The sequence below is a fragment of the Artibeus jamaicensis genome, unplaced genomic scaffold, assembly GCF_021234435.1.
Source record: "Artibeus jamaicensis isolate MK-2021 breed Jamaican fruit bat unplaced genomic scaffold, CSHL_Jam_final contig_233, whole genome shotgun sequence".
Taxonomy (NCBI): domain Eukaryota; kingdom Metazoa; phylum Chordata; class Mammalia; order Chiroptera; family Phyllostomidae; genus Artibeus; species Artibeus jamaicensis.
In genome coordinates, this window is record NW_026521486.1 from 15342104 (window position 1) to 15355683 (window position 13580).

Genomic DNA, 13580 nt, shown 5'->3' on the forward strand with positions numbered 1-13580 from the left:
TCACACAATTATGAATCTATTATGCCATATTACCTCAGAACTGATAGAGATCATAAGAAAAAGAATACTATTTTTTAAAGGTTACAAAAGAAATATTTTTCAATAAGTTTCTTTATACTAAATTTAGGAGTAAAAAACCTTTTTTAGACCAATTCCTTAAGCATTTACTTTTTGAATACAAGTATTTACAAGATTATCTTTCTGACTTTTAGATCATAATTTCTTTTTTTAATTCTTTATTTAATATTTATTGTATTTTTTCTATTACCATTTAGTCCCCTTATGCCCCGCTCCCCCCAGCAGGTACCACACTGTTGTCCATGCCCATGAGTCCTTTTTCATTTTTGCTCAATCTCTCCACCCCCTCACCTCATCCCCGTCACTAGCTGTCATCTGCCTTCCATCTTTGAGTTTGTCTCTGTTTTTCTTGTTAGTTCAGTTTGTTTATTAGATTCCACATGTGAGTGAAATCATATGTATCGTCTTTCTATCATAACTTCATTATAGAGAGGTAGCAGAAAGACTTCCATTATCACAGAAAGGCATTGTAATACAGTGAGAAAGAGAGACAAGATATCAGAAACATGTCACCAATATCTCATGGTGTCCCAAAGTAGGTTTTGATCGTCAAGAATAAAACTCAAGTATAAAAATTCTATTTCATATGAAAACCAGAAAACAGGTTATGCTGAAACTTTTCTGCCACATCAATCCTTATGTGTTTTCTTGATTTACATTGTTTGAAAACTAGTACAAATGAAATGCAGACCTGTAAATGAAAGTTCTCAAGTGAGATTTAAAAGCAACTGGTTAAAATAAGTGGATGCTATATTCTACATGTGCAACATTCTACACTAAATCAGCAAACTTATCCATGAGTACTGAAAGTTTCACAAACTAGTAAACTAATTAAAAATGCTATAAATTCCTATCATTAGATAAGTTTTTGCACCTATTTATATAGGTGAACTACAGCACCAAAATACTACATTCTCAACTTAACTTATTTTCACCACACTGTGCACATACCAGCAACCCACTGTAATCAGTATGTCTTTAGTTGTAAGACAGATAAATAAGCCTACTTAAAAAATCAGATAACCTTCAAAAATAAATCAAGATGAAATGCAAGGTATAAAAACATTTTTCCCCCAAATTCTCTTCCCCTTCCTTATCCACCACAAAACATTTAGGCAAACAATTTGGATTTTGCCGAAAGGTCAATAATTAAATTGTTTTCTTTTATCTATTCTATACCCAAGATCTTGGATGTCATACCTTTCACCTCCAGTTTGCATTCGACCTCAGCTGTCCCAAGGTCATTGACTGCTTTGCAGCAGTAAGTGCCTCCATCATAAGGGCTGGGCTTGCGAATCTCCAATGTGCAAACCCCTTGGTTGCTGAACATCCTGTATCTCGGGTCATCCACAATAGCAACTTTGTTTTTCATCCAGGTTATTTTAGGCTGAAGTGAATATTGAAATAAATTAGGTCAAAACATATCTGTAGTTAGCACACTAATAGACCATCAAAGCCAGTGACAGAATTTTAAAGCATGGCTTAGAAAGTAACACATCTAAAAAGAATCCACATCCACTTGAGCACTGTTTCTCTTTAGTTAAATTCTACTTAGTGGTTGGCAAGAGAGCAATGAGCAGTTCTGAAGAAGCAACACAGATTTGTCCCCAGGACAGCTCTGGAGTGGTCTTCCCAAACAGATTCACTTGCATTTCAATTTGATCTACCGGTCCATGAAGTTCATTATCCAAGAGACTGTGTATTACAGGGCATTTTTCCCAGAATCCCCATGAGGTGTCATAACCACCTAATTTACTTCACTTCCTTTCCTGATACTCTTTTCTAATTATTTATGGGCTGCTTATGGCCCCTCACCATTTAATCTGTCCTCTGACATCTGTTTTCCTCATCCAGGGGTAATGGATTTTCTCCTACCAGATAATTCAAGATCTATCATAATGAATTGCCCAGGGAGTTGACTCCATTCTCCTTGGCCCCTGAACTATATCTGATATCATTGACCTTCCATTCCTCTTTCAGATCGTCTTTTCCTTCCTTATGTAAATGCACACCTTCCCCTTCCCACTTCTGCCTCTTACATGATTTTGCCTCTCTCTGACCCTGGAGATGGCCCTTCTCTTTGTTCTTCACACTGTTGTCTTCCTTCAGCCTTTCAAGTGGTTGAATTCACTGAGGCTCAGGCATCGGTCCTCAGCTTTTCACTCACTACCCTCTTGCCTCAGTGGTATTCCTTTCTAGAGCTTTGACTCCCAGGGGTGGAATGCAGCCCTCCCATGCCTGGGGACTCCTAAACTGAGAGTCACAGCCTTAGCCTTTGTCCGAAGCTCCAGTGAACAGTGAATCTCTTCTCTGTCTACTTCTTGGTTATTCCTACCCGGATGTACCAACATCACTTCCAATTAAGCATGAATTTATCATCCTCCACCCACGTTTGGCTTCTCTCTGATTTTCCTATTTCTGTTCACGATATATGTGGGAAAAATACCACTGTTTGCAATTTTTGAAATTCTAGGCTTCCTTCCCTCAGTGCACCCTGGGGACAGATAACTATCTCTATGGAAAACATTCATTAATTTGTTGTTCTTTTCAAACAACATGAACCTTAGAAACCTTAGAAACCTTTCTAACTCTCTTCTGTCAGATGTGATTCCTCCCTTCCCTCAGTACAGCACATTTTAAATTCTGGCTTGCATTACAGTATCATCATTTGTTTTAGTCTATTGTCGAAAGTTTGATGAATCAATATTTCCACCTAATTTTTCAGGCGAAACAATATTACTTCTATCTCTTCACCCCTCAGTTCTTTTTAAAATAGATGGTTTGTTATTTCCTTAGACAGTACCCCTGATTTATTAAAGAAATATAGACATTTTTTACTACTACATTTAAATAGTGTACTTAATGTTCCACAGCAACACCCCCCCCAATCCTAGAATAAGACGCAAGTAGCAGTTGGAGCCTCAGTTTATGTTGCTACTTACATTTATAATGTGGCAAATACAAAAGAGAGAGTTTGGGGTTAATTCTTAAATTTAACTAATGTGACTTTAAAAAATGCAACATGGTACCTTAGGGTTCCCTCTCACACTGCAGTTCAGAGTGGCGTTGTAGCCGGCGATAGCGTAGGTGTTAACCAAAGGCTGAGTATACATGGGCGCCTCTGTGAAGTCAAAGTCTTCATACACGGGATTTTTGTAGACTTTACCTTAAAAACAAGCATTAGAAATATATAAGTTGGCTTAGGATCATGTTATTCTTGGTATACTTTACTCACCATTAAAACTCCCCTGAACGTAGAAAAGCATGTAAAAACATGAGTGAATAACACACGGCATTCATTCTGGAGGGTACACATGGACAGCCAACCCCACATGGGACACAGAGGTCATCTGAAACTGAAGCAAATATTGACAAGAATTTGGTGTTGGAGTATTTTGATCAATGGTGCATTTTAAAGGGACAGTAATGAGGAAGAGCTTTAAGGAGAGTGGTTTATGAGGAAATGAAATGACAGGCATGAAATTCTGCTCCACCCATTTCATGGGTCTTATATGTAGCAATACTGAGTGTGTCCAAGAACAGAAATAACCCAAGCTCAAGAAATCAATGTCTACTTTTTCCTATCCCTGTGATTTTAGCCACTTAATACACTTACAGCCTGGAAGCAGGAACGAATTACAGCTAGTATGTTTTAAAAATGAAATAATAACATAATATATTTTTCTCTAAAAATTTGACTTTTAAAATTACTATTGGGCCCTGGCTGGTGTAGCTCAGTGGATTGAGCGCGGGCCTGCGAACCAGAGTATCGCGGTTCGATTCCCAGTCAGGGCACATGCCTGGGTTGCAGGCCAGTTCCCCGCAGGGGACAGATGAGAGGCAACCACACATTGATGTTTCTCTCCCTCTCTTTCTCCTTCCCTTCCCCTCTCTTGAAAAATAAAGAAAGAAAATATTTTTAAAAAAATAAATAAAATTACTATTTACTTGGGAATTTTTACCATAATTAAAAAATATGTTTATCATTTCTTATTTCTTTTCACATCTCTTTTTTTTTCAGTCTCCTCTAGTCACTGAAAACCAAGGTTCCCAGATGTCCAGTATTATATTGTGATTTATAATAACAAATATACACTTGGTCTTCATCCCCATTTCTGGTGCAGAGCTCCTAAAACCCCTGAGATTTCTTAAGTAAGGAGAGCTATAAATGTGTCTTTTGTTATATTATTGAGGTGGCTTTTGACCCCACCCAAGGACTGTTCACAAGGGAAACAACCTTGTGATTAGTGGGTTAGAGCTTTTAGGCCCTCCCCCAAGCCTCCAAGGAAAAGAGAGGGGCTAGAGAGTTAATCAATCCTGTATATGTAATGAAGCCCCCTGTATAAAAACGAAAGCCCCCCACAAATCGCAGAGCTTCTGGACTGGTGAACACTGGAGATTCTAGGAGAGTGGCGGGGCTCTAAGGGCATGGAAACTCCGTGCCCCTTCCCCATGCTTGGCCTGTGCCCCTCTTCGATCTGGAAGGTCCTGAGTTATAATCTTTTCTAGAAAACCAGTGATACAGTAGACAAAATATTTCTCTGAGTTTTGTGAGCTATTCTGGGAAACTGATCAAACCTGAAGAGAAGGTCGTTGGAACCTCTGGTATATAGTCTGTTAGTTAGAAGCACAGGTGACAACCTGGACTTACAATTGGCATCTGAAGTGGGAGGTGGACACATTCTTGTGAGACTGAGCCCATAACCCATGGGACCTGATGCTGTCTGTGGGTAGACCATGTCAGAATTGATTTGAATTGTAGGACACCCAGCTGGTGTCTAAGATTGCTTAGTGGTGTGGGAGAAATGTCCTAAACCCCCACGCACTGGAATGGGGTCCAAAACCCCTTTTTACCAGCCCACTGCTAACTCACCATCCTTGGCAATCACGGCGCTCTCTTTGGTCATTGTTGCATTCTCACTGAGGCCACACATGTTTTCAGCAAAGACCCGGAAGTAATATTCATTCCCTATGACCAGTTCAGTAATGGTGGCATTGGTTCGGTGATAATGCTCAATGACAGTGAACCATTCCTGAAAGAAAAAAGTCGGAGGAAAATCATGTAAAAATATACAACTATTCCAACTGATGATTAGAATAAATAACAGGGGTGATGTTTCATTCACCAAAAGAAAAATAGCACTAATTTTTATATTAATAGTAACAACATACTCAAGTGTAAATTAATTATAAAGTATTAAACACATGTATGTTGTTATTACTGCCCTTACCAACCTTCCTGCCTTGTTGTAGTAACCCGATGAAATTTCATAATCTACATTCTTACTGCTATCCACTGGTGTAAATGCCTACAGACTTCTTATCCGTATCATTCAGTAAGATGTCTTACTCTTCTAATGAGGGTGAAAACTGGCTCTATGCTGTTATGTATCCAAACATTCATATGTCTCTTCATTCACTTACAGGCAAGGCAGTAGTACAGTGTAGTGGCTGCTTTCAGCTCAGGAAGACCAACATGTTAACATTTAAAATCTGGTGATGTTGAGCAAGCCATTTATACTTTCTGAGCCTCAGTCTCCTCTTCTATAAAATTCCTAATTCCTACTCCAACTGGGTTGCTTCTGGAACATCCTAAGCTCCTTCCCTCCTCAGGACCTTTGCACATGTTGTTCCCCTTCGAATCTTTCTTTCCCAACTAGAGCCTTTTTGTCCATGCTATTGAACATTTATTTTACAAGGAGAAATGGGTGTAAATTGGAATCAGAATACAGGGTGAGTAAATATTTGTTGAACAGATGAATTTATTAAATTCCATTAAGCATTGTGTTAGGTGCTATATATATTTTTTCAGCTCCGTGATAACCAAGCAAAGTAAGTATTTGTGAACCTACACTGTAGATGAGGAAGGTAGGGACTGAAGAGGTTAAGTGCCTGTTTATGTATTTGTGGCCTTAAATGGCAAAGCTGGGATCTGACTTTCTGTGGCTCCAAACGCCTTACCCTTTCCACTAGGTCACCTCGCTTCTCCACGGCCCCCCTGGTTCCTCACAAGAGCCGACCTCCTCTTTCCTCCTTTGCTTCTATGCAGTGTGATTTCGCTCCTGCCGAACCAGAGAAAGCCAGGCCTTACCATGCTCTTCTTGTCAGCCTTCTGGATGGTGTACCCTGTAATGGCCGCATTCCCGTCATCCTTTGGTGGTGTCCATGATAGGGCAACATTCTCTCCCCAGACATCCTCAATCTTCACAAGTTGGGGAGGACCCGGGCGGTCTACAGGACAAATTCATGGCATAACTGGGGGGTCACTTTCCCTCCAAACCTTCACATTGCAGCAGGAGGGTATTTTAAAACGTCCTTTCGTCCCTGCATTTCTAGCCACATTTCTTTCACCATTCTGAAACTTCAGAGAAATGGGATGCACTCCAGCTAAGTTTATCTGGGAACCCTTGACTTTCACCTTCATGGGGAAAAAAGATTTTGAAAAGAAAGTTGAAATGAAATCTCAAACCTTATTAACCAGGCCTCCAGGGACACAGCCTACTGGTATTGAATTACATGGCCACCCTGCCTAGTGGGAAATGCAAGCTGATGCTGCACTTGAAATTTAGAGCCCGCCTGGGCTCAGCAGCTCTAACTTTCGGTGAAAAGCACGGAGTCCACAGCCTGGGAATGGGTTTCTCTGTTGTACTCAAAAGGCACCTTTAAGGGGCATGAGGAAAATATGTTTTTATCACTCTTTCAACTCTCCCTCCAAGATTTATTTGTATGTATTGAGTGTTTCCATTTTGTTAAGTGAAGTGCATTAATGAGGAAATAAAATCCTTCCTCGGTTTACTCGCTGTGACCTCTGACCTTCCAGTAAATTTCAGTAACATTCAGGAAGGCCAGAGTCAAGAAAACTAAGTGTTGATTGGGAAGTCCCCCCACAATTAAATCATGCACAAAAGTGCAAAAGAGGATAATAATTACACAAACATATAATAAATATGTTTACAGTTATTTGTATGGAAAATAATAGAATAAACTATTATGTAAATATTCTATTTATATTATTTATTATACAAATAGAATAATAAACTGTTTTACATAGCCACAACTATAAACCTACTTTTGCCCTACTTTATGCTATGTATTTCCATAGTATTTCTTAATTTTTGTAGATAATATCATGTCTATTACCTTTCTCAGTGCAAGCATCAGCCTTTCTTTCCTGAAATATCTTTCAGGTATTATATTAAAATGCAATTGCAGTCATTTTTATAGGTGATATAAAATGTGAGACTGAAAAGGACAAACTGCGGTGTGCTTTTGGGTAAGACTTTTCTCTCTTAAATACAATTTAACAAGCAGTCTTCACGGGCTCGGCCGATGGAACCACAGGAATATGCCTCCCTTCTTGTCTGTTATCGCCAACAGGAAGTTTCCAGAACCCTGGTACTCTGTCTCCTGTTTTCACCAACCAGTCCTACAGTCCCACCCCCCAGCTGCACCCCAAGTCAACTTGGTTTTCAAAGTTCACATTGACTTCAGATACTTGCTCCCTAACAGTAAATGGCTTTGGTAGATTCTCATAATCATGGCAGACACATACATTTAGAACTAGTAAAATAATTAGAATAGTAATATTACTATTTATTGAACTCTCTCAGTGTACAAGGGATATACCAGGCACTTACAACTACCTGGTAAAATAACTACAAGGCAAAGTGGAAAAATAGAATGTCCCTTGTGTTTCAGAAGGCAGTGCTCTTCCAGAGGCTTCCATGGGTTTCCATTAGTACAGAGCCAGGTCAGATCAAGAAGGTTTAGCCAGTAGGAAAACAGGGCTCAGTTTGAAGGGTGTGAACTTCCCCCAAAGGAAGGACTTTCCCCCTAAGAAAGGATTGTTACAGGAAGTTGCTCTTTGGGTGAGAAAACCTTAAGTTCCAGCAAATTTGCTCAAATACAACAGTAAAAAAAAAATGGCTGGAAACAAGGCTTCTCTTAGCTCTGCTCTTAAATTTATTCATGACAGTGTGGAAATCATAGAGCAGTTCAGGTGAGAGAGGTCCTTCCATGAGAGCTTGTACCTCTATTCCCCTAACTGGACAGAAGTAAGAACTAACCTTACTTATTATCTAGACAGGTAAGTATCCAACCAGCCCACAGGGTCAGCCAATTCAGTGTTTAACTTTGTTTTGGCACATATCCCTTCCATTCATAAAAATTTCCTCATTCTCCATTAAATTTTATTAATAGCAAATTTTAAGTGCAGTAGACACATGTTAAATTGTGTCTAGAATCTACAATGTCTTCTATGCAAGAATTCAACACAGGAATAGATTTATCCCTGAGGAGTAGAGAAACAGAGCAAGAAAGGACTGGGCTGCAAAGCAATGCAGGTGATTTTCACCAAAAAGTCTGTCCATTCATTTCCTTTCACAAAGATGTCCCAAGTCTCCCATGACTACTCCTTTTACTCAGTGCAAAATTATTCTGAAATGCAAACAAATCTTACTAATTTATCTGTTCTTAAAAAAAATTTACATTGAGCCAGCTGAACACAAATTTTTACTTTAAGCCTTAATGACAAGGACAATTAGTCCCAAAAGTGCTTTGACAGAACGTTCTAGTTCCTTCTTCCAAACGTACCAACGATCTGGATGTCGATGGCCGCGTTTTCCACGAATTTCTCCACTTTGACTTGCAGGTCGTATTTCCCTGAGTGGCTCCTCTCTGCTTTTCGGATGAATATGATCGTGTCAGTCTCCGAGTTGCGGATGTTGATTTGATTCTTATCAATTTCGGCACCATCCTTCTTCCAGGTTAATTCTGGTCTTGGTTTTCCCTAAAAAGACAGACAGAAAAAGTGGAGGAGGAGGGAAATCAGACTGTCTCACGATTTTTTTCTCACTATGAATAAAAAATGACCGTGGCTTACCCTCATCAAGGCAAGGTGGGCAAACAGCCTGGTGGGGAGCAGCCAGAGCAGCACCAGTACTAACACTTGCTGCTTTGACTGCATTCTGTGTACAAGGCACCACGTGAGGCACAGGAAGTTCACTGGTTCCCATAATCTTCATATCGAAATGGTATCATTGTCCTCATTTTTGGGATAAGGAGTTAAAAGACTTACCCAAGGCCTTGCAGCTAAGTAAGGGCTAGAATCAGGTTTTTACAGCCGGGTGTCTTCAGCTCCGAGGCCTGCACAATGCCACATAATAGTCAAGAGCATGGGCTCTGGGGCGCTGGAATCTATATTTCCACCCTGACCGCACCACTGAATAGTTGTGTGACTTTGGGCAAGTGATCATACTTAAACTCTTTGTACTTCAGTTTCCCCATTTGTAAAACGAGAACAAGGATAGTACCTACCTCACAGGGTAGCTATAAAGACTGACGTCTTTAGAAAGCTTCTGCATACTACATAAGTGTTTTATTAATATCATCTAAATGTTAGACTATTATTCCACTCTGATGCTCGTTTCAGACTTGCCTATAATTGTTTTTTTTTCCCCTAGCTGCTGAAACTATTCTTTAAGAGTAGGCTTTGAGAAATTCTAATGTCACTCTTGGACCTGAGTTTCCGTTTGTATTACAAAGGAATTTCCAAAATTCCCGAGCACTGAGACTCACCCCGCAGATGGAAACCACACATTAATGCAGTCAAGTAGGCTCAGCTCCCCTCCAGGCTCCTAATGTGGCTTCCCAATGGGTTACAATAAAGAATATGAGACACACAGCAAACCCCTGGCCACAGAACTTAAAGAAGGCTGGGGGTGCTCAGACTTGCACATGGGAAGTAAGGAACAATACCGTTCTAGGTCTTATTTCCTTAAATGTGCAAGTTGCTATTAGCTACTGGGGGAAAAAAATGAGCTCTCTGATAACACAGGGAATAAAAAAAGCACTCGATTCAGTGTTAGGGGATATGGAGTCTGCTCTTGGCACTACCATTTACTTGCTGTGTGACCTTGGGCAAGCCACTTAACTTCTCTGACCGTCAGCTTCTTCCCCTCTCAAGCGGGGATAAGGAAATCTGCCCTTCCTGCCTCACACGGTGTTCTTTTTCCAAACTGAATGAGAACATATTTCTGAGAACTCTGGAGGTTACACAGATACACAAACATGGCACAGTCTTGTCAGCCCCTTCCTGGCAGCTAAGTAGTCCCTGGGATGTCCACCTATGAGGTCCCTGTTCACATGCTCTTTCCTCTCTCAGACCCAGTGACAGACGTGAAATGCACAGGCCCCAAGATCTGGGAACTGGGATGGGCCCTAGTGATAGAAATGACTGAGCAGCCCCAGTCCAGGGCTGGGTTTTGTCCCAAGTGCCTGCCTTATCTCAACTCCTGGTTTTACTTGAGGCTGTAGGAGGAGAGAAATGGGAGTCATCTCCTTCTCCCTCTACTGTTTACATTCACATTCTCCCTGGCTTTCACTCTGTTTTCACCCACCGTGTTCATAGGAGATAACTGCCTCTTCTGCAGCGTGGGCCTAGAGTTCAGTGAGGATGATGGCCTGAATTGACTGTTTCGTTAGTTCGGTTTCCCCCGGGGCTCTGAGTCTGAATGAATTCATGTGGCTGTGTGCCTGTGCATATGTGTGTTTGTGTATGTGTTCAGATGTGTGCAGGGACCCAATTTCTAACTCTAAGGCTATGCTGTCTGATACTATAACTACACGTGGCTATTCAGACTAAAATTAGTCCTAACTAAGGAAAATTTTAAATTCATACTAGTTCCTAGCTGCACATTGCAAGTGTTCAACTGCTCTGTCTGGCTGGTAGTTACCACACTGGACAGCACATATAGAGGACATTCCTGCCATTGCAGAAAGTTCCACTAAACAGTGTTGTTTAGAGGCAAAAAAGGAGTCAAATGAGTAAGAGTGTGGTGGTGCAGTGTGTGTGTGTGTGTGTGTGTGTGTGTGTGTGTGTGTGTGTGTGTGTAGTAAACAGTCCCAAAACTGTTTACTGTAGGCAAAGCCTGGTTAATCTTACAAACAACAAATTCTTTCACCGGAGCAATGATTTATCAATGGTCACATATTTCGATTAGTGACAAGGAGACATCAAATTTTAGCTATCCCTTTTTTGGGATTTACTTCAGTTTGGGGTAATTGTGGGAAGTAAGCACATGTTGTTTTCCTGACTGTTACATTGAGAACTTCACTTCAAATGAAAGTTAGTCTTGCAGATGTATAGGAGCAGAAAGAAACGTCAAAAATTTCTTGTTTTAGTATATCCTCAATGTTTCCCCCTGCCCCACCATACTCCCAGAGCTTCTGATCTCATTCGTGAAGAAGGCAAATCTGGGACAGTTCTATAGGTTTTCTCTTTCACAGCAGGAGGTCATCGCTCCCCAGATCTCTTCCCATGTTTTCCTGTCTCCCTGGGAGGAACCCGACTCACGAGGAACATCAGCACTACAGCATCTCCCTCTTCTCAAACGCCCCAGCACTGAGAGAGAAAACGAGTGACCCCTGAATTATTACCTGGAAAGGTATAACCAGGTTGACAGCTTCTCCAACTCTGCGGATATAGGTTTGCTTCAGGTGCCTTGGGATGCGAATCTTTGGAGGCTCTGAGTGAGAGTAGAATAGCACGATTTTGTGATCAGTACACTGGACACAGCCTTACATCCGCATGCAGACATGATGCTCACTGGACCTCCCTGTGCGGGGGTCTCCGCGGTTCAGCATAGATGGGTCACTAATAGATTACACACTGTAACTTCGGTTCCAAATGCTTTCTTCAAAGAGATGCTTTAACAGTTTAACACAACAAAATTTATCCTTGACCTCTTTGATTTTACCGCTACTTCCTATTTTTATTGTTATTATAAGCTTAAAGCAACATTTACGGAAAAATACCAAATTTTCTCTTGGAACCTCGGACACATTTTTCATAGTTTCCAACACTGAGTATATTCTCCAATGAACAATCCATTAAAGGTCTACAGACAGCACATTAGCAGGTGGGACTGCCCGATGTTTCTTTCATTCTTTTTTTTTTTTTTTACCAGAAAACAAAAAATTTTAATACTGAGCCCTTGCTATTGAGATGATTCTGTTGGAATTTTATAGGAACTTTCTCCCTGTGACTACGGTGAAGTACATAATAGGGAACTCTAGCCTGCTGGGTGTTAGAGTCCGTTAATTCAACAGCACGAAGACACTAGAACATGTTGCTGCAAACCCATCAGGAGCAGGGAGTCAGAGTCTCGCAGGCTCACAGGAAGGATGCGGGTCTCATCACTTGACTGGGCTAACTGCTTTTCATGAAGGGACCAATTTAACCCTCTTAGCCACCTTAGGAGCTAGGTACTGCTTTTACTTTATGATGAGGAAACTGGAGCACAGGAGTCTAAGTGACTTGCTCTTGGCCACACAGCCAGGGTTAGAACCTGGAGTCAGCCCTGAGTGCCTGTGCTCTGCTTGGAAGCATGGACTGCAGAGTCAGACCCTCGATCAGACACATAGTAGATCTCTCTGGCCTCAGGCTCCTGTTGCGTAAAATTAGTGTGATAACAGCATCTAATTTACAGGATTGTCATGGGGATTAAATAATGTTATTTGTGTAAAGAATTTAGCACAATGGTTGAGAATAATAAGTGCTCAAAAAACTTTCAGAGATGATGATGATGACAATGACGATGAGGACGAAATGTTGGGGTAGGAAGAGAACCTGGAGATCCTCTAACTCTCTAACTTTAGGTATCAGTAAGGTTCTGCAGCAAACTAAATTATCATCACAATAAAAGTTAACACGGACTGGGGGCTTATTAGGTAGCAAGCCCTCTGTGAATCAAGCAACATGGGCTAATTTATTTAATTCTCACACCTCTTGATGTGGTAAGTACTGTTTTTGTCTCCGTCTTGCAGATGAAGAAATTAAGGCTGAAAAAGAGCAAATGCCTGAGATCACATCGCTAATAAATAGTGGAAACACCATTCAATTTAGGTAGACTGTCGCCAGAATCTAAAAACGCGCATGCTTCATGCCTTCTCCCGCCTGTCCATCCATCCCCTAACTCTCTCCCAAAAGGCTCTGACAGTCACACCGTAAGCCTGTGGCAGACCGCGGTCCAGACCCAGGTATCCAGGCCCCCAGTCTAGTGTTCTCTCTCCTAGAGCAGCAAGTCTCAAAGCTTTTTGTGCCAGCACTGCAACACACTCCTAAAATTATCAAGGACCCCCCAAAACTTGTTTATGTGGGCTATATCTATCAATATTTATCCTATTAGAAATTAAAACTGAGAAATTGGGGCTGGCTCTCTCTATGGAGAATGCCCGTGCCTTTCCCCACCCCTTCGCCCAGACAGGTTTTCCATGCCTCTCTCTCTCTCTCTCTCAGGCTCCAGGTCTCCCCCTTTCCCTCTGTAACTTGTTTCCTGAACCCATTTCTTCTATGACTCACTTCTTCTACCTCTGTGACTTTCTAAATAAACTTTCTCTCACAGTTGGAAAAAAATTTAGAAAACAAATTAAACAGAATTTTGGAATATTTAATTAGATATTCATTTAAAATAATAATAATATAAATGCCATTTCAATGGAAA

The 13580-nt window shown here is 40.9% G+C and overlaps 1 protein-coding gene across 16 annotated transcripts in view; it reads right to left on the minus strand.

Annotated features, from left to right (window-relative positions):
* Positions 1 to 13580, minus strand: part of MYBPC1 (myosin binding protein C1) — a 79277-nt gene that overhangs the window by 3701 nt on the left and 61996 nt on the right. For all 16 annotated transcript variants that reach the window (XM_053662140.1, XM_053662154.1, XM_053662148.1 and 13 more), the window contains 6 exons: positions 11515 to 11603; positions 8671 to 8866; positions 6170 to 6309; positions 4952 to 5111; positions 3108 to 3244; positions 1279 to 1465 (listed from right to left, as the gene is read on the minus strand). In XM_053662140.1, coding sequence (XP_053518115.1) covers positions 1279 to 1465; positions 3108 to 3244; positions 4952 to 5111; positions 6170 to 6309; positions 8671 to 8866; positions 11515 to 11603 — 909 coding nt within the window. The remainder of the gene's footprint in view (positions 1 to 1278; positions 1466 to 3107; positions 3245 to 4951; positions 5112 to 6169; positions 6310 to 8670; positions 8867 to 11514; positions 11604 to 13580) is intronic.